The 22,604-nt window shown below is 22.9% G+C and overlaps 1 protein-coding gene across 5 annotated transcripts; it reads right to left on the bottom strand.

Moving 5' to 3' along the window:
• Nucleotides 1-4,331: 4,331 nt before the first annotated feature.
• Nucleotides 4,332-22,509, bottom strand: LOC129617585 (mucin-4). Of its 5 annotated transcripts, XM_055532745.1 has the most exons (8): nt 22,276-22,509; nt 20,722-20,736; nt 7,989-8,542; nt 6,423-7,905; nt 6,191-6,368; nt 5,578-6,131; nt 5,249-5,437; nt 4,333-5,178 (listed from the first exon to the last, which is right to left on the bottom strand). In XM_055532745.1, exons 3-8 carry the CDS (start codon nt 8,539-8,541, stop codon nt 4,791-4,793), a joined length of 3,345 nt encoding a protein of 1,114 aa, XP_055388720.1. In that variant the 5' UTR covers nt 8,542; nt 20,722-20,736; nt 22,276-22,509; the 3' UTR covers nt 4,333-4,790. The 5 variants fall into 5 exon arrangements, with proteins under 5 accessions (XP_055388736.1, XP_055388744.1, XP_055388720.1 ...); XM_055532761.1 differs by lacking the exons at nt 20,722-20,736; nt 22,276-22,509 and adding an exon at nt 14,425-14,533 and having other exon boundaries at nt 4,332-5,178; XM_055532769.1 differs by lacking the exons at nt 20,722-20,736; nt 22,276-22,509 and adding an exon at nt 12,671-12,747 and having other exon boundaries at nt 4,332-5,178.
• Between the last annotated feature and the right edge of the window lie 95 nt (nt 22,510-22,604).

Below are 22,604 nucleotides of genomic sequence, written 5' to 3'. Positions count from 1 at the left end.
TTTTCTTTCTAAATTTTTGATACCAATATTGTTTTGAATTAAGAGAAGGAGAGTAGAGTAGAGTGGAGGGGGGGGGGGTTGGGGTTCCATATGAGATTATTAAAAAGAAATTAAGAATTTTAAAACTTAAAAACTGTAATTGTATAAAAAATATATTCTAAGAATTTTTAATAGAATTCATACTTTTTTAAACTATGGCTTGAAATTTTTATTCAAACTATTATACAAGAATGCAAAAATTTTATTAAATATTATTATCAAGAATGCACAAAATTGAATTTCGATTGAATTTTATAAGAAATTAGAATATAAAATATATTTGTATTATTTATATTTTACTATTTTAAAACAGTTTGCGGGGTGAATTTTCCGAAGGGAGTTGAAGTCTCGGAATTATCCTTAATTTATTAGATTACTACATAGTATAAATAATCACTTGTTTTTAATTATATATTGGTATTCGAAATGGTATATTGCTATTTATATAAAAAATTTCTAAATAATATAAAATTTTATACGTGCTTACCAATAAAAATCCAATACAGTCGCAATTTAAATATTAAATTATTTAATAAATTTCCATTCTGTCACTAAAAAATTGAAATATAAAATAAAGTAAAATTAATTTAAAATAAAAAGAAAAAATAATAATAAAACTTAAATTTTATTACATTTTATATATATATATATATATTTTTTTAATTTTTAAAATACATAATAATTATATAAACAAATTTATTTCTTAATTATTTCAATAATTTTAAAATTTATATAATATAATAGTGTTATATAACAAATCATCATCATCATTTTTTTAAACATTAAAATTATGAATGTATATTTTTAATTTTTCTTTTTTTTTTTTTTTATTTAACTTAACAAAATTAAAAATTACTTTAACATTAACAAGATTTCGATTTAATTTTTTTTTTTTTCTTTTTCTTTTGAAATCTTGATCTCAACTTAAAAACAACATATTTATCAACTTTTCGGAGTTTTAACTTTGTCCATTTTTAAATAATTATAAAAAAAAAAAAATCAAATTAAATTAAATTAAATAAAAAAACGTAACATATTTTATAAGAGTATCAACATGACTGTGAAAAGAATAATTAATTAAACACTTAAAAAAAAAATTAAAATTCTTTGGTTAAAGTCATTTAAACTCAAATTGTTACGAAGGCACCTGTTTAAATCTTTTTGTTTTTATTTCTTTTTGAATAATTATTATTTTTTTTTGTTTTTGTTTTTTATATACCTAAGTATTTTAACATTAAAGTTTAATAACATTTTTCAAAGTATTTTCAAGCTAATAGATTAATGAATAATAAAAAAAAATTATGCTAAAAACGAAACCATCATTTTATACAGCTTCAAATTTAAAAAATAATAATAATAAAAATAATAATAAAAATGATAATAATAATAATAATATAAATAACAATAAAAGAGATCTGGCATAGTAACATTTATAGTAAAAAAAAACAAAAAAAAAACAAATCAATTATGAATTGCAATTTACACATCGAAAACGATATTTTAAGCTTATTTTATTTTGAAAATTAAATATAAAAATTAATTTTCAAATTGATTTTCTTTTTTTTTTTACTTTTTTCTATTCTAATTTATTTAAAATATAAAATTTTATAATATATATATATATATATTAAGCATTTCTGATATTTTTAACTTAACCATATATACCAAGTTTTATTTAAGATAAAACTTTAAATTTTTTCTTTAATTAATTTTTATGTTTTATTTTATTAATAAATTTCTTTATTAAAATAAAAATTATTATTATTTACTTATCTGAAGAAGAAGAAAACACGTACTAATGCCATATAAAAAAAACCCAGCGCTTTAACTAAAAACAAAAAAATAAAAATCAAAATTTAAAATCAAATTTGAAATTAAAAAATAATTTGGCACGTTAATTATCACTTTTATTTCTATAATAAAATTAATTTTAAAATAAAAATCTAAAATAAGAAGAATTTTATCCCTTTTGTATATTATTATCTGTTATTGTAAGGTTCCACAAAAAGTAAATATATAAACATTTTTGTTCCACTTTAAAATTCTTGTAAAATTAATATTGAAATTTTAAAATTATAAAATAATTTGAAAAAATTATAATATTACAATAAAAGTAATCATTTCAATAAAAAGACAATTAATTTCTAATTAAATTTTAATTTTTAAGAGGATCTTCCAAACCTAATTAATGCACATTGAAGAAAACTTATATTTGTTTTTTTTTTTTTTTTTTTCAAAATATTACCAAATACATAAAAAAACTTGTTGATTAGTAATATAATGCAAGATAATAATAAAATTATATGATTACAATTTTCTAATTTGCAAATTATTCAGAAAATTTTTTATATACAATAACAGGTAATAAAAATTATTTTCATAATTTTAATCAATTTTCATCAAAGCAATCAAATAGTACAATAAATAATTAATGGTTTTCATATATGGTATATAAATTTAAAATATTTTAAGAGAAAAAAAAATATATATATTACAATTAAATGAAAATAAAAAAACATAAAATTTACACTTCATATTATAACAAATTTTTTGAATTTCCATTTTCTATATAATATATATATATATATATAATATTGTGTATATTTTTCAATTAATAAAAAAATTAATTATATTATATTAAATTTATATTCTAAACTCAACGAGTTTAACAAACTAATTTTTTATGAAATTATTATTTAAAAAAAAAAGAAAAAGATTTACAATCAGAAATATCGACATATTAAAAATTTTATTTATGTTTCTTAAGAAAATAATATAATATCTAATTTATAAATATTATTAAAGGCGCATGTACATATGTGTTAATATTTATTATATATTAAATGGTGTGTGCTATAAAAAATTTTAATAACATCATTTTAAATAGAGGTAATTACAATCGGCAAAAAAAAAAAAACAAAAAAAAAAAAAACAGTTTTCCCTGGCTTCCATATTGCAGTTGTAATTTAATATATTTAAAATTCTGATTTAGCTAAAGTATAAATTTTTGAATTTTGTTTGAATATTTATATTATATTTCTGATTTTAATTTGAAAACTATGTACTACATTATAGAATTCAGGGTTCATTACATAAAGTAGTATAGATTTTGTTGGATCAATTATTACAATTTAATATTTTTTTGTTTCAATATTTTTTTTCAATATTACAAAGGAAAATTATGTATGTATATAATATTATATAATATATATATTTTTTTTTCCTAATTAATGAGAATATAAATCTTATTATGTATATATTTTAATATGTACATATCAATTTAGAAAATGTTTTTATTCAAGATGCATTTTAAGATAGTATATATATATTTTTACAAACATACATGTACCTATATACATACATATTATTGTTATATTACTAGTAATATAATAATATATTATGTAATTAATATACAATGTAATATATTTTATATTATATGATATATGTAAATATAACATTATTAGAATTTTATATTCAATATAAAGCTTACATATCGTCATAATAATTATTATATTATGTATTATATTTAGATAGCATTATTACAGCACTGCGTTGTTTGTACTTTTTGAATCCATTATAATTGAAGATAAAATCTAATTTTCAAAAAAAAAAGAATTTTTTTGATGACATTTATTCTAAAATTTTATTATTTTTAATATACAAATGTCATTTCACGGCGGTTTTTTTTTTTATATTTTTTTAATTTTTTTCTTTTTTTCTTTTTTTTTTTGAATAATTAAAGCTTCAAGCTTCAATAAATTTTGCAATAGATAGCCATCACAATAATGGTTGTAAAATTTATCAAAAACGAGTTGAAAAATATTTTATTACATAACAAATTTTTATGGTTAAGTTTAAATAATTTAACAAACTGAAACTTAAGTTCCTTAAAATATCTATTCTCAAGATAAAAATTTTTGAAATTTTTTTTTTTTTTTGTTTTTAGATTAATAGTTCTGATAATATATTAATATTGTCTTTAAATTAGTATTGGACCTAACTATTTATAATATATAAGAATTTGCATTTTAATAGATTTTAATAACAAGTAGGATGTAATTCTAATACGTAAAACAATCACACTTTGGTTTATGTTTATATTTAATTATATATATATAATTATAAACTTTCATTCAGTTTCCAATTAAATTGATTAAAAATAATATAATTAACATAATTCAATTCGTTGATTTATAATATATAAATAATAAAATAAAATGATTTGATTAATAGATTTTTAACTAATAATTAACATTAGTATATAACTAGTATATATTATATTCCTATATATATAATTACATACACATATACGGCATATTTTAAATGTATAGACATAGAAAATTCAATGAATGGTATTTAAAACTATTGAATGAAATTACGTTAATCTTTTATATTTTATTACAATGACTTAGCTTGATCAAGATATTGTTAGAACTTAGCATATTATTATCTAAAAAATAAAGAGAAAGCACTTTCCAATAAGCTAAGGATTAATTCAAATTTTTCAATTCTTAAAAATATTTTATTTAGAAAACATAACAAAAGAAAAAAAATTTTAAAAATAAGCACAATTTTTGCCTACAAATGTTTGAAATACCACTCACCGAATACCTATATAAATTGCTTTCTAAATCAACAATTTCCTTTTTTAATTATTTTTTATAAACTGTGCGATTAATTTTATTATAAATAATTTCCACTATGTATACATATAACAAAATGAAAAAGTTATAAATTTTCATTTAGCATTGTTATCTTAAAGAAGCTGTCTTACGTTTAATTTGTTTTATTTTAGCACGTAAACGTGAAGATCTCATTTTTTTTGGAAGTGGTGGACCTGATGTTGTAGGTGTTACTACATTTATCAGTGAGATAGGAGTTGCTGAAAATGTTATATGACTATAATTCCCTTGGGTATTGTAACCTTCGTCAACACTATTTGTGGATAAAATGTTTTTACCATTCATATGCGGGATATTTTCTAAATAAGGTCCACGTTCTTCAATGAATTCAATGGCTGGACGTTTTAAATTACCATTGGATATTGTTGATTGGGAATAAATAGATGAAAGGGACAGAAGAGCATCAACTCCTTCTACACGACGTTGATGTTCTAACTCATCCGGTGTAAGATTATGACTGAAATAGAAAAAAATGCTTTTTTAATTTATCAAATTTTTCATGTTAAAAAATTTTATTTAAAATTTACCTTTCATCGCTACTCTCATATGCTGCATCCGATGAGGCACATGTACTTATATTGTCACTTCCGTTTTTAATTCCGATATCGAAACTTATACTATTACTGCAATTGCCATTATTTACTTCATTTGGGCTGTTACTATTGCCAGCAGAATATGTATGATCCGCGCTTGGTGAATTTGTAATTACTGGAGTTCTGTTAAAGAAAAATTTCATATTAAATGTGAAAAAAAAATTCAATATTAAAAATGAAAATTTAACAACTAATACATATTACAGTAGATATTAAATACACCAAAAAAATATTAAAAAAAATATAACAGCAACAAAAATTACCCATTACTAAAATTATCAGCATTAAAAATTTTTGAACCATGCTTCAAAGCAAGCATCGCAGTCGCCGCATTTACGTCATCTATGCTGTCAGCTCCACAGTCTCTAGCTAATTTCTCCATATTGTCATAATTTGGGGTTGAGTTTCCCTTTTGAGGGAAAAATCCATCCACACTACTATTGTTGCTACTAACATTGTGACTGTAAGATGACAAATCTGATTGATACTCACTTTGTTCCAATGACTCAACCTCAATTCCATTTTCAGGAAAAGTTGAATTAATTTCATTTTGGACATTTCCCATTTCCTTCATTAATTTAGATAACTTTGGGAAAAGTTTAGCATCAAGGTTAGATTTTACTGGGGTTGTTGGTGGACTTTCTAAATCATTCATATTATATGATTCATTGGTTACTTCCTTTTCATTTATTGAATTTTTGTAATTTGACAATTTATCTACGGCTGGGCATGGGTAAAATGGAGATCGAGTTAGAGCTTGAATTAAGTTTGGCCTTTGATGTTGCTCTACACGCCAAAGAGATCCCTTTCCCATGTTCTAAAAAAGAATTTTTTATATGTATAAAAATTTATATTTTTCTTTTGCAAAATATTTACTGGTGCTTTTTCAACTTTTAAAAAACTTTTATTTAAAGATAAGTTGTGCCGAACACTATTTTTCCAGCCTGTTGGCGCTGTCTTAAAGTATGGAAAGTGTTGTACAATCCAAGCATAAATTTCTTTGACAGGTAGAGCTTTTTCTGATGAATCTTCAATTGCCATAAATATTAAAGAACTAAAATAAAAAATATATAATTTTCAAACAGAAAAAAAATTATTTTTATTTTACCTGAAACTGTATGGAGGCTTTGCATTAGCATGGGTCTTGGGATCATATGGTATGTTATTTGGATGTTTTTGCTTTGGGCTTTGCAGGGGTATAGTTAAAGAATTTAATGCTTGTTCCTTGGTCGAAATGGTTGAGTTTTTATTAGAAACTACTATGTTACTTCTTTTGCTTATATCCTTAGCAGATTCCGTGTCATATTCCTTGTATATAATTTGGGTCGAACAAGGTGTCCCTAAATTCTCAGAAAAAACTGTATTGGTATAATCGCTGCTAGGAAGGACAAATTCTTTATGTGAAGAATTGTTGGTGCTATTTGTGGGAACTTTGTTGATTATTGAGATATTTTTCCTATCACCCGAATAGTTTACAACATCTGAAGCACAAACAGCTGATAATTTAGTTGTTTCATTAATGCTTTCGATGCCGGTATTGCATCGTGATTCTACATTATTGTTCTGCTGATAACTTAAACTAGGCTGGCTAATATTACTTGTTATTTTACTTTGTTCACGGCCGCTCATCTGCTCCCGCAGATATTTTTTGTGGGGATGATGGGTTGTCGATTGTGAAATTGTCTGTGGTTGATTTACAACATTATTGCATGCATTTTGCTTATTCGAAGATTCTGTAAGTGATTGTAAAGCATTCGGAGACACATTAGAAGTCACGACTTGGTTATTTTGTTGCAAAGTATTATTTGAAACTAATTGATTCTTTATAGGATTTACAGCATTTTGGCTATAATTTGATATATTCGAAGGATGTATTTCATTTGAATACGGCTTGGAATTTGATGATATATAGTTTGCCTTGTTCTTGTATTCAACAACAGTAGTGGTACCACTTGGACCTACATGTACGGTGGTTGTTGTCCCAACATTTGATAAATTATTAGTAATGCGTTCAGGAATCATAGATGCTGATGTTGTTATAAAAGAAGAAGACACTGGTGCTAATATTTGGCTTTTATTGGTGCGACCACCAATATTATTTGAAAATTGTGACGAAATAAAAGCATGATTTTGTGGGGTCACTTGTACTTGACGAGGATTTGGCGAAAAGCCCAGATGTTGATGTTGCATAATCGATTTATTATTCGATTGTGATGTTATAACTTTTTGATATGAAGATTCATTGTTTAAAATATTTGAATTTGTTTGGAGCTGTTTTGACGAATCTAGATTAAGTTCTGCACCTGTTTCATTATGAACAACCGTTTCCTCGACGAGTTCCGTTGACGGCGATATACTTCGATTTGATAATTTGGTAGGGGACTGAATGTTGTGCACATTTCTATTAGAATTGTTACGAGACACAATACCTTTTATTAGGTTTTTATCTTGCAGCCAAGTCAATGAGGTCAAATCTTCATCTCCATTTGTTATCAAATTAGGTCTCGTTTGAATAACAGATCCGTTTGCAGTGTGCAAAATAGAGCCCGATAAGTTGTCAGCATTATTTAGATCCATCGGTTCAGTAGCAACTATATATTTTTATTCAAATTAAATTAAATATTTTGATTATAATTAAGAACTTACAAACAAGAAACTGTGATAATTTTCATACCTATTACAATGTTCCCCACGCTATTTGGTGACGCAGAACTGGTTGTAATGAACGCTTCATTAGATGCATAATGTACATTGCCATTTTGCTGAAAGAAAACAAATTTTGATTGTGATTGTGGTGATGAAGTACTTCCCACAATTTTAGAAATTGAATGCTGTTGATTAGATGTAGATTGCGAGATAGAATGATTTGATTGCAAGCTAGAATGCATCGCCGTTACTTGTGAAACGTTCTGTGTAGTGGACATACTACTTGGTTGACTTAGTCCAGTTGCAATTATTTTTTGAGGATTTCTACTGAATTGAGAGAAATTAGTTACAATATTTCCATTAGTCAATTGTTGTTGTTGTTGTAACGTATGTTGTGAATTTGTTATTGCTGTTAAACGAGATCCTACAGTTGACTGTTGAACTACAATCTTACTTTGATCTAAGGGCATTGCTGATAGAACCATACTTTTATTATATTCCGAAATTTTAGATAACTTAGTAGTTCCCTTTGTAGCCGTATTAATAGCATTTGAAATTTTAACTCCTTGTTCTAGTGACATTCTAAATAAAAAAAAAAATAAATTCTTGAATTAATTACCTTTAAAATACATACGCAAATAAATTCATACAAAATTTGTACTTATAATAAAGTGTACTCCTAAACACTTTACATGGTGAGCAGATAAATGTTTATATTAAAATATGTATATACAATGTGTACACTTAAATAAAGCTTAATTTTGATCTGATACTAATTATTTAGTGCGATATTAATTAATACTAAATCTTATGTTCATACATATATTTATATATAACTACTATCTCTAAACTTAATCTAAACATTACATATTTAATACCAAATTTAGGACAATTAAATTTTAAGTATGTACCTTCATATGTGTACACACAATTTACCGAAGTTACTTAACAAAGACCCTTTTTGTGCAATCCTCTTTGTTTTTAAAATCGCTACGGGAAAAATAAAATTGTATATGACGTACATTTTTACATTTGTGTATATTTTACGGGAACTTTAGCAGAAATTTGAATTGACATAAAAAATAAATTTACAATATCTACCAATGTTCCATATTTATTAGATCTATTAACTTTTACAGCTACAAAATACCAAACTACGACTTAATTGGTTCTTTAAGTGTGACACTTGATTAAATTGTAGGTATGTGGATGTGTACAAATCTAGATCAAATTGTAGAAAATATTTTTAATATTACTTTATATTGAATTTCGTAGCTCCTTTTAAATGTAACATTATGTTTGAATAATTGTATATAGTATATATGTGTTTATGTATGTGTGTGTATAATATGTTGACTAGGTATATACTTTTGTTTAATTAAATAAGCCTTACTTATGTTATATAAAAGAAAAATCACGTGTATCAAAAAATATTTTTTTTTTTCGAAAAAAAAAATTAAGCTTTTTTAAAATTTCAGCTGACTCTTGATTTTGAAATAAAAATATAAAAAATATTTTGCACACATACACATTTTCTCTACAAATGAATGTAATATATTTTGTTATGCATGTGTTTGTGTAAATAAGAACCAATTCAACTTAAACATATTACAGTTGTTTGCATTGAAAAGAAAATACATTCACATAATTCTTTCAAATTTGTACATGATGAGTTGAAAAAAACACCTTCGACGCTTTTTCACTTCTGTAAATTTTTTGTATGGATTTATTTATTTGTGTTGAAATAAAATACTATGATTTTACGTTACGTTTTTGTTTACAATTCTTTCTATGTGTTTCATTGTCACTGCATTTCATTCTATATCAAATGTATTTATTAGTATATTGTAAACAAATGATATTCGTATGTACTTAAGTAAATTTTTCACTTGACTCTCTCATGAAAATAAAAATTTGAATGAGAAAAATTGAGCTTTGCTCATACACATTTGTACACATGCATATGCGTAATTAATTTTATGCGGTGAAAAAAAGATAAGTATGCATGTATTATAAGTTATTATTACAATTTATTTTGAACCCAAAGTAAGGCAAATTAAGGGCTGGACGTTAAGAGAGCAAATATTTTATAATAAACCATTTTATAATTTTTCTCATGTAAATTATAGAAGGCTGCTTGAAAATTTCATATTGTACCTAAAATACATGATTTTTTTTTAGAAACACTTTATTATCAACGTTATCACGATTCACTATCCCTTGCGAGTTGCGATGCACGATTACGTAAAAAAATATACATATGAATAAACTTCAAAAGAGAAAGAGAAAAACAACAAAATTTTCCGAAATTTATTGGAAAATGAGAGCGAAAAAAGAATTGTTTAGACCTTGATTTTTATTGTACTGTCATTGTATGTTGTTGAATTTCTACATATTTGTAAAGAACAAAAACTTATAAAGAATTTATTTTAATAAGAATTATTTTTACACAACTAGCAAATATAAATTATTTTGTATAGTTTATAAGTAAAAGTAAAATAATAATACAATTCGTGAGCAAAAAAGTTCACGTTTATTTTAATTGATATAAAACTGTTAGTTTAACCTATTTAAACGAAAAATCTGTTGTTTATTTTACTGTATATCGTATTTTTGCTACCTAAATTAATTGCCCAAATCACTTTACATTTCTTTACAACAAATGCAAGAGAATGCATTTAGATAAGTTTCAATGTATGTGCGTAACTGAATGCAATTATTCTCTTTCTCGTGTGCGTGCCATGCAAAACAACATAAATACGTACATACATACTTATGTACATAAGCCTTAACGTGTTTATTTTTATATTGTATCTACTTACATATGGATATGTATGCCGTTTTGTTTCATTTATGCATACTTAAACATTTTGTACATACACATTCACATAATATTCTATTCAGAGAAGTGAAATTTTCAAAATTTAATTTATTAAGAACATTATTTCCACATTATTTTTTCATTAATACCGTTTCAGGTAAGATCATCCAAGTTAAAAACGTTATAAAATATTCTCCTTGCATGCGTATATATTTTTAAACTATAAATTTGAAATAAGTATACCAATACATTTTTTTTATAAATTCCTCAGTATAAGTTTGTGTGCAAAATTTTAAATGCCATAACGGCAATGGGAATAAATCAATTTTTGATATTTTTGCGAAATTCGTAAGCTTTTGCACATTATTATTATTTAGTAATTTTTTTTTGCTAATTGATAACTTGAAAAAAATGGTAGATACGCAAATAAATATTATAACTTAAAAAAGTGCAACTTCCAAAATTTGAGTACTCCAAAATTTAACCTAAAATATTGAAGATATTATTGGTTCACATTAGTGGTTCAACACTGAAAAAGTGATAGGTGATTACACTATTAGTTTTAGTATATTGGAAATCTGAAATAAACTATTTTAAAAATATAAATTGTCAATGTTTTGTTCGGGATGTTTACTGTCGAATTTATAATAGAAATTTAATTTTGCTAAAATGAATCAGACAACAATTTAATATCCTCACATTGTATACGTACGATTTGTATGTATGTATGATATATGTATGTTATATCATATATGATTTTAGAAAGTTTAAAATGAAAAAGCTTTCTTCAATTTACCACAGCTTGTGGAACTAGTAAGACGCATTTCTATTTTTTCCATTTGAAATCGAATTTGTGAAATCAAAATGTACATATGTATGTAAACATATACGTATATTTGCGGATGTGTGGGGTACATGCTTCTCTTTCGGCTCCTACAAAAATACATACATACATACATACACATAATTTTTAATTTTTATAATCAATTTTTTCCTTTTGATTTTTATTCGAAATTTGTTGTCTGACAAGTCACAGTTCGGTCTTAATTTGGTCGAGCTCTTGATAGTTATTTTTTAACATGGATATGATCTTATACATAGCTATGCATATACATACATACATATGTATATATTTTATATAAATAATCATACACAGTGTATGCACGTTTCAAAATTGCTAAATTTTTTTATTTAAACTTCGCAAATTTGTAAATTCAAAATTCATAGAGTGCTAATGTGTTTTTTCAACACATAACAAATTTAACATATGTATTATGTATTTATTGTATATATTTATATTTATTTATTATATATTGTATATACATACATATGTATATAGTACTAAATTTGATAAAAATATGAGTTCAAATGAATGTGTTTGTGTATGTTGGCGTCAAATCATTTTTGTTTTTCCCCTTTGAAAATAAAAATATAGGAAATGTAATATTTACCACATATTCATGACAAGTCAAAAAAAGTATGTAGTATGTACATACACATGTTGAGTTAAAGGTACATACATAATAATGTATATTGAAATTTTTTGTATTAAAAAACACTACATTCATGCATATAAAATCTAAAATGCACTTATTTATGTATCTGTTATCTATATTTAGCACCGAATATAATAAATTGTTTTTGCATTTCTATTGGTCGTTTCATATTGTTTTGTTAAATTGTTTTGTTTCGAGCTCCATACAACAGTCAACAACTCGTTGGTTTCAATCAGCACGTTGCGCATTCACTTTTTAGATGGCACACTTAAATTGTTTACGTATTTGTGAATTATTTTTCGCTTTGAAAGTTGCTTGTACTTTTTTTGTTCATTGATCAGAAGCAAAAAAATATGTTCTAATAAGATCGAAAGAAATTATACACATACATACATATATTCTCATTGTTAATAAAAAATTTCCATTTGTGTTTATGCGTCCATATTGTATTTATCGAATAAGTTTGCTTTTGAACTTATTTTTCTCTCTCTAACTGAGTACCGTACCGTTACCGTGCCTGAAAATAAATTTTCATGAAAGAGATAGCGCATAAAGTATTCAACACATTAAATTGTATAAAATTTCACTATTAATGTGAATTCACTTCTCTTTGTCCTATTAAGTCAAACTAATTTCCATGTACAAAATAAAAAATGAATTCGCATAATTTTATAATATGTTCCATTATTAACAGAATTTACGCGTATGAACAATAATAATAATCTTATAAAGTCTTATTAAAATACATACGTATGTACATAAAAATGTATAATCGCTAATAGAATATGAAACGTCGTCATATTACTGAAAGCTTGCTTTAAAAAAACGGCAATTCTGTTTAATATTAACGGATGTTTTCTTAATAATTCAGTTTAGAAATTTAAATAAAAACATTGTTATGTACATATTTCAAAGATTTTAAATTATAGTACAGCTAGATTTTAAATGGTACATCTGTAAATATGTATTGAATAATTTTTTCGTATATTTCCGCCAGATTATTCTCAAGAACACGTAATGAATTGTTCGTAAGCTGTAATCGTTGCTGGATTGTCGCCTTAATCTAAAAATTTGACTTATTAACAAAGAAAATAATCTAGAGGTGTTAGATTGCATTGATTTTGACGACGAATTTACAGCTCCAAAATTTAAAAGTAATTTTTCAATGAATTATTCTTACTTAAAATTTTAAATTATCAATAATTTCGAAGCTAGGGCAAGCATGATAAAAAGATTATTAAAAAAAAAGTATTAATACAAAATTTGAAAATAAATTTTTTGTGAAAATTACGCAATTTGCTCAAAAAATTTTCTCTTTGTCAAATATACAACTAAACATTTTTTTTTGATTCTCATTCGAAATTAATAAACAGTCAAAGAGAATCAGAGAACTACACATTACACATTCTTCAATCCGTTTGCAGGACAACGCCAATTCACCTCTTCTTAAATGAAAATTATGTCAATTATTTCTATTTGTGTTTGTAAGCATTAAAACATGTGTATATAAAAAAATTGTTTGTGGAAAAAAAACAAATCTTAATTTAGGCTGCGAATATAATAATTTTTGCTTTGTATTAGTTATCAAACAAATTCCTATGAAATGTATAGTTATGAAAACAAATAATAATAATGGAAGCCAAGGCAACACATCTAGAAGTATTTTACGTTACGTTATTTTCGTATCTATTGTACTTTTGAATACGAATACAATATATGTACATAAATATGTATGTATGCATATACTATTCTATGCATATATTATTTATTTACAAATTTTATATAAATTACATATTATATTGTTTTTATTGTATAATAATAAAACATGTATAAAAAATTGTTTTGTATTATTTTGTTTCAAATAACAAACACAACCATACCTATGTCAATCATATGTTTATGTACATACATATACATTTATAAACATTTTGTTTATAAAATATAAAACAAAATTTTGGATGATTTGTATATTAGAGTTTTGCGAAAAAAAAACATAATTTTATAGTGTTAATTTTATGCTACGGGACATAAAAATAAAAATCAACACAAAATTGATATTTTTGTCTTAGCATAGCATACATGGTGTGTACGTACATGTATATGGACGTACATACATAAGTATATATCATAAAAAGTTTAAAAGTCACCTCTTTTGGCTCTCATAAGGACATGTGTAATAGGCTCTCTCCCATCGTCTCAATGTTCAGTCCTTGATATTTTTCTTGTTCAAATTGTAAATGTAGTAAAATTTAGTGTATAATATTTGTGTGCGTGCAAATAATTTTTATACAAAGTTCTTATCCAACTATAATCTCATATGAAATATATACTCGTCCAAAGGCACGTATGTATAATACTTGTATGAAAATGTCAAATTAACTAAAAATTACCAATGTGTTTTGTTTACTTCACATTAGGAATTCTTATTTACGTTATCCAAAAATTATTGTGTATATACACATATATGAATGCATGTACAATTTTTTATAATTGTAAATTCTTGTAAATATATTTTGTATTTGTGTATTAAAAATGTATCAAATTGCCTGTATGTATGTATTTTTGTAAATAAGATGCAGCATTTATAATTTACGTTTTTAAAAAGACTTTTTCTTTGAGTTTTTCATTTTTGTTTTGTTTAGAATTTCCCCTATTCAAATATCAAACTACATATATGTACGTACTTTTCATATCAATACATACATTCTATGTATAATAAAAGCACACATATTTACAGATGCACATATGAATATTTTTACGTACCTTACTAGCGCAAATATATTTTTGACATTAGAACTCTTACAAAAAGAAAACTTTTATTTGAGTCAAAAGAAGAATAAAGCTAATTTTCGCTTACTTTACTACCAACTAATATCAAGTTTCCAAAAACGTGGTATGGTGGAGTAATTGTCTATATCGCACATTTACAAAAACAATGACATAAGTCAAAATGCGGAGTAGCAAACTTGTTCTTATTACTATTATATCTTAATATGTATATAAAAGCTTTTCTGTAACAAAATAATACAGAAAATTTGTTCATATACTTTTAGAATAGTTCTATACCAACGTTCTTTAGTCTTCCGTAGTAATTTACACTCGACTATAATATATTATTTAAATTCCGGAAGTCGAGGTTATATTTTTGATTTGTGTCTATATTCTTCTCAATGTGCGATACTAAAGTACATTTCCTTTAATATTTGGATGTTGAGTTACGATTATCTACTTTTTATTTTGTTAATTTATTAATTAACTCTTTAAATTTAAGATATTTGCATAATACGTATAGATATGTACATATGTATTTACATATATACATCCCTCACTAAGCATATACATTCATACTATGTGTTTTATGTATGAGTAACGAAAAAACATTTTTCATGTTCCAACATGAAAAATAATTCTAATATTATAGCACAAGTGTTTACACTTGTTCGGAGTTTAAAGTTTGATTGAATATTATAAATTTTATTTGAGGTTAACTTTTTATAACAATTACATATGTATGTATGCTTTTAAATTTCGCTAATGAAAGAAAATTTAATGTTGAAATATGTGCAAGCATACATTCTTACATATGTATGTATGTGCATAACATTTGAATAACATACATATTGATAATTCAATAAAAATGTTAACCTTCATTCAAACAATTATTACGTACATACATAATATATAATATGTAAGAAGAATATTACTTAAGTCTAAGAATAATTAAATAGTATTACCAGATTACCGAAATGAAAATCTAAAAATATACATACATACATATGTATGTATAAAGGAGATATAACTTTTTTTTTAAACACAATGATTCTTTAAATTTTAATATTTGTGAATAAAAAAGTTTTTTGATTTTTATTATTTGCTACCTGTTATATTTTATAACTCATAAAGAAAAATAAAAGAGAAAAAGAACACCACCTTCACAAAGAATTTTATAGATTTTTTCCTTATTTTACAATAAAATAAGGATATTTTGCAATTAAACTCGCATATTTTATTTTTGGACTTTTAATAATATGGTGACTTTAAATTAATATTAAAATAGGGAAAAGGTAAAAGTTTAAACTTTCTTTTTAGCATTAATCGTACGTAATCAAAATTAAACAGAAAAATTGTTTGCATCTTTAGTTTTTTATAGAAGGGTTGACGCTGGTATTACACACATTTTAGATATATTCTTCCTTATGGATAAATATTGAAGAGAAATTTGTTTTTAAAAAATACTTATGAAAAGTGTTTATAAAAACAAAAATTTTACATCTGTGTGTGTACTTTAATTGTACTGTGTGTGTAAATGTGTAAATGTACATAATATAAATAAGAAAACTTTAATTTTTTATTATTTTTGTATGAAGCACACACACACACACAAACATAAATTAATTCAACAATTCAAACTTTACTAACAAGAGCTTTTTCAAAAATACCTAAAAACATATGCATAAGCTTTTTCTTAAAAGCAAAAATTAAACTTTATGCATAAAAATATATCTATGAATCTCGTTCTCTCGAAACAAAAAATAAAAAAAAATTGATATTTTCGTGTGCGAACTGTCACATTTGAAATTGAACTATTTACTTCGTATAGTTGACGGATCGAGTATGAAATAATATTACTTGAAATCGACTTGAGTTTGACACTTGTTTACAAGCATTGTTTATTAATTTGTCATTTTTAATCTTTCAATTCGCGTATATGCAACGGATTTTTGAAATTTTTAATTCAACTATAATAATATCGATGGAGATTCAGTTTAAGAACGTAATTATATAATAGTAATATGTTTTTTACAGAGAAATATGTAAATGCTATATACTTGTGTACATGCAAATGGAAATAAATTAAATTACTAATTAATAAAAGAAACATATTAGCATTATTCGAATCTAATTTTCAATTTCTATTCGAAAATAGAACTCATTGGTGCTCGTCTGACATTTCATATGTACATATATTTATAATCATTGATAATTTAAGATTATATTTTAAATAGAATAGTTTTAATTTTATCATTAAGAAACATTCATTTATAAATGTATGTTTATTGATTAAAAGTTCCCCTACTTCTGTATTGGGCTTACATTTGTCTGCATGTTGGTATTTATGAAGTACATACATATGTATATAATTAGGGATTTTTTTTATTTTGTGATTTTCAAATTTCGATATCGGGAGATATCGAAATAAGTGTGTATGAAACAATTTAAATTTAATACATTCTTATGGAGAATCATTATTAAAATAAGAAAAGCCAAATCACAACAATTCACAATTTACAATTTTTAAAAAAAAAATTCAAAAGTTCAGTATATTTTATGTCTCATCTTATAATGTGAAAATACATATTTACATACATGCATACATATTTCACATTTGAAATTTTGTTGATCAAAAATTTATTCGCCATTTTTCTAGACATAGCAATAATAAAGTCAAAATAAAAAATAGTTTATTTAAATAATTTTATGACTATAATAAAAATGAAAGAATTCAGAGTAAAAAAGTAATCCATGTCCAAGTCTAGATTCTTATTAACATTGTGATATTCCTTATGAAATAGTTATGCATACACACATATATGTGTTTACGTGTGTGCAATAATAGTGCTGATTTTTTAATATTATCGCTTTGAGTGAATAAATTGTCGTACATACATATGTATGTGGAGCTACAAATATGTTCAAATAATAGATGTACATACATACAAATTGTATTAAGTATAACAAAAATTTATTATTTAAAAAAATAAAAAACTAAATTTTATTCTAAAAAAAACTTAGAATTGCTTTATTTTCATTTATAATTGCTTAAGTTTGCATGTGTTGGAATGACATGAAATACATAAAGATTATTGTTGTTTTACACATAATATTTTATATATTATGCAAATTTATTGTATTTGTGTGAAACGTATGTTTACTTTAATTCATGCAGAGAATTTATAAAAATTTTGTTTTTTAAGATCAATTTTACAAAATTTACAATCATACATACATAATGTATGTCATTATAAGTACATATGTATTATTATTTTGTATGCAATATCGTGAAAGCGAAAAAGAAATTTTTTTTCCAATTAGGCACATTATAATATGTAGATACAGTATGTATGTATGTATGGATGTATAGAGACACATTTTGATAAGATATACGTAAGTAAATGTTATTTTTTTTAAATATTTGTGACAAAACAAAAAACAATTTTCAAATACAATTTATATCTACTATACACAATTCACATATGAATGTATGTACATATAGAACGTGCATGCACATACATTTATTACTTAGAAACAAAAATTTTACAAGTAAAAAAATAAAATCCTAGCTCTAATTTTATATTTTAAATTTTAAAATAACTTTAATTGAAGAAAGCTACTACAGCATTCAAGAATAATTATTTAAATTTTTAATTGCAAAGAATAATTCTTAAATAACATACATATACATGTAAGCTGGTATATACAAGAACACATGCAAATGTATGTTTATATTATTATTTATAGTTTTGAATTTTACAAAAATTTTAATAATTAAAACACTAGGTTGAACAACTAATATCTTTCATTTCACTGATTCTTAAACGAATTATTCATTTTTACTAACAGATTATGAAATCTTGTTCAATCATTCACTTCGCTCACCTCTCAGTCGTAGCTATGTATTTGCTTATGTATGTATGTATGTATGTAATTTTAATCTAAAATTTTTTAATAAAATATGTTCTAAAATTTATTGCATTCAATGGGCATAAGTACGTATGTGGGTATATTTTGTACGTTTGTAATTAAATTTCGTTATAATGTGTGGCAATAGAAAATTAATTATAAAAAAAAAATTATTGTTTTAAAAACAAATTACATATGTATGTAGGTAAATAACATATCTGTACAAGTAAAAAAATTATTTGAAAAACACAATTTAAATGCACAAATTTTCGGATCAACGCAATGGCATATGACTAAAAAAAGAAAATTTGGTACAATTATACACACATTCATACAAAGGTATGTTAGATATATGTATGTATATATTGAGCCTACACGCTTGTATATTTATACATACATATTTTATTATATATCCTGAATTTTTTTCTCCAAATTTACACTGCATATTTTGAATTTTTCAAAGTTAGATTATTAGAATTTAGGTATAATTCAAATTATTATGAATTGTAATTGTTTTATTATTATTTTTATATACATACATATGTACATAAATATTTTTCGGGTATAAATGTATGTACATACATATTTGTATGTTAATACTTTTAATCCTTGAATAGGAATTGAATAAGTGCAAACTTAAAATTATATATACATATTTAAAATATGTATGGATATATATGTAATTTATATGTCAGTATGTATGTATGTATGCTTTTATTCTTTTAATAGATTCCACAATACTATAGAAAAAATTTGTTATTATATTGTATTATACGCATAAAGGGTATACATCATATATGCACATATATATATGTATATATATATGTAGGCCCATACATATTTTTATAAATATAAAAATTTTATACCAACATAGCATGTACATACTACATCTAAATTCTATCTAAAAAAAAATTCAGCCATTCTACATATTATTATGTTTATGATTTACCTACCAAAAAAAATCACGATACATACATACACATGTACATATATTACATAATTAACTTGGAATATATTTATTATAGAATTTAAATTTGTTATTTGTTTTCTTTGACCGACCAACTTCATAACATAAATATTGTGTATTTTATATGCACCTACATTCATACATAATAATTATGTTATATATTATTTGTTATATATCATGTATATAAATATATGTATATACATACATGATATATGTATATCATTTTGCATAAATATAATAATGTCAATTATAGTATACATATTTATGTGTATGTACATTTATATTGTCATGTGTACCTTAATTTTAAATCAATGCATATCCATAATTTTCATACATATTATATACAGTATTCGATTATACTTTGTGGACATACATACATCCATATGCACGCATTATACAATATACATATGTAAATTTTTTTTTGTATATTTGCAATTTTACGTTCATACAATTAAACAAATTTTTTTTTCTTGTTATATTAATTTAGTTAAATGTAAATTAATTTAAATTTAGATAAAAATGCCAAAATATTATATTTAAATTGCAATAGAAATATAATTATATTAAAAAAAAAAAATTACACATATTTAAAACAACACGTATGTATGTTCATATGTGATCAAACAATAGAAAATTGAAATATGTACCTATGATATATATACGTATCATATATATATATATATATATCATAACTTGTATATAGAATGTATACGCTTGTTAGTTTGTATAAAACTTATGTCATATAATAATAATAATATAGAATAGAGAACAAAATAGAAAAATGTGGTCTACTTACAAGGTTCTCGTCGTTCTCACATTTGAAAAAAAAAAAACAAAAAATTAATTAAAGTTGTATTCTATTTTATTTTGTTTTATATATGTTTGTGTATTCCGTATCAATTAATAGAATTAGATTTTTTTAAATAATATATGTTTTTAACATTTAAATATGTGTATATATAATACGAGTATATATTATTAAAATATATGAGTATATAGTTGATTGGTTGTTTATTTTATAAAAATAACTCCTTGTTTCTATTAAAAAAAAAAAAGAGATGACAAATAAACAATTTCAGAATTTTACTTTATTTTTTGTTTTTTATTTTATTTTTTTTTTTATTTATAATTGTATCGTCACCACACCACCTTTGTGTACCAATATTGTAGAATGAAGCGAAATTTCACTTTATTTCAATGGTAATATACGAACATACATACATGTACAATAAGCGCATATGTATATGGATGTGACAAAAAAAAAAAAGAAAATTGTATTATAAATATTATATTATAAATTTTTTTTTCGCAATATTAATAATATATATATGTATGTAATATATGTATGTATATATTTAAACTTCTATAAAAATATAATATACTGCTTATATAAATTATGTGTATTATCAATATTTATTTTATTATTTTATAATCATTTTATATGTAGGTATTTTGATATTATAAGTAATTATATAAAAAAAAATTAATATTATAATTACATTTTCAATATGTATACATATATACAAATAAATGTTGATATCAAAGTATATATATTTATATATATATATATATATATATATATATATATATATATATATATATATATATATATATATATATATATATATATATATATATATGTATATATATATATATTATATACAATACGCAACTGAGAATTTTTATATTCATATTAAATAATAATAATATATTATTATTATTATTATTATTATTATTATAAATAAATGTATGTATATTCCCATTAATATACACACAGTGTATATCAGTTTGCTACAATTATTTAAGTTACGTTATACATAAATAATATTATTTGTATTAAAATATTATTATAATATTAATAACTTATGAATATAGGTATATACTCAATAAGTATATTATGTATATACATAAGTATGTCCATATAAAAAAGCCCTATATAATTTTGTAATACACAGATGATTTCATATCTATATAATAATTTATATGCATACATATTTACATATGTATTTAATTTACATATTATTATATTATAATTATATACTAGAGCTATTTCATTTTAACTTTATAAGTACATTATGCTATATTATACTACCTATTAGTATAACAAAACAAAAAAAAAAAATGCGCAAATATTGATTTAAAATACGCATTTAAAAAATCGATGTTATTAAATTAAAAAAAAAAAAATTATTATATTATTTTAAAAGAAAATATGTAAATTTAATTTCTAAATTTTTTTTTTTTGATTAAATAATAATATAGAGCTATTATATCGAAAATAAAAACTTGCATATACACACGTACATACATAAATATATATGTTTGTATAACAATAATAATATGAACTTACAAAATAAATTTTTTGTTTTTTTTTTTTTTTGCTTTAATTTTTTACTGATTCCTATTATTAAATATATATTTTGTTATTTACATATACATATGAATATATGCATAAATTCATGTTCTAATTTTCTTATTTAAAAAAATTTATTTTTTTTTTCTTTTTACAAATATAAATTGATATTTTTAAATAGTTTTTTTATTTTTTATATTACTTTTTTTTTTTTATTAATTGCACTTAGAACACTGTTATACTTAACGAAAGTTTTCACTAAACTGATTGTAATAAAATGAATTTGTGTTCGGAATTTTGCTCAGCGAGTTTTAGTATTGTAGCTT

This window comes from Condylostylus longicornis, unplaced genomic scaffold (genome assembly GCF_029603195.1).
Source record: "Condylostylus longicornis isolate FDR11 unplaced genomic scaffold, ASM2960319v2 ptg000006l, whole genome shotgun sequence".
Classification (NCBI taxonomy): Eukaryota; Metazoa; Arthropoda; class Insecta; order Diptera; family Dolichopodidae; genus Condylostylus; species Condylostylus longicornis.
This window is presented reverse-complemented; position numbering and strand designations above follow the sequence as displayed.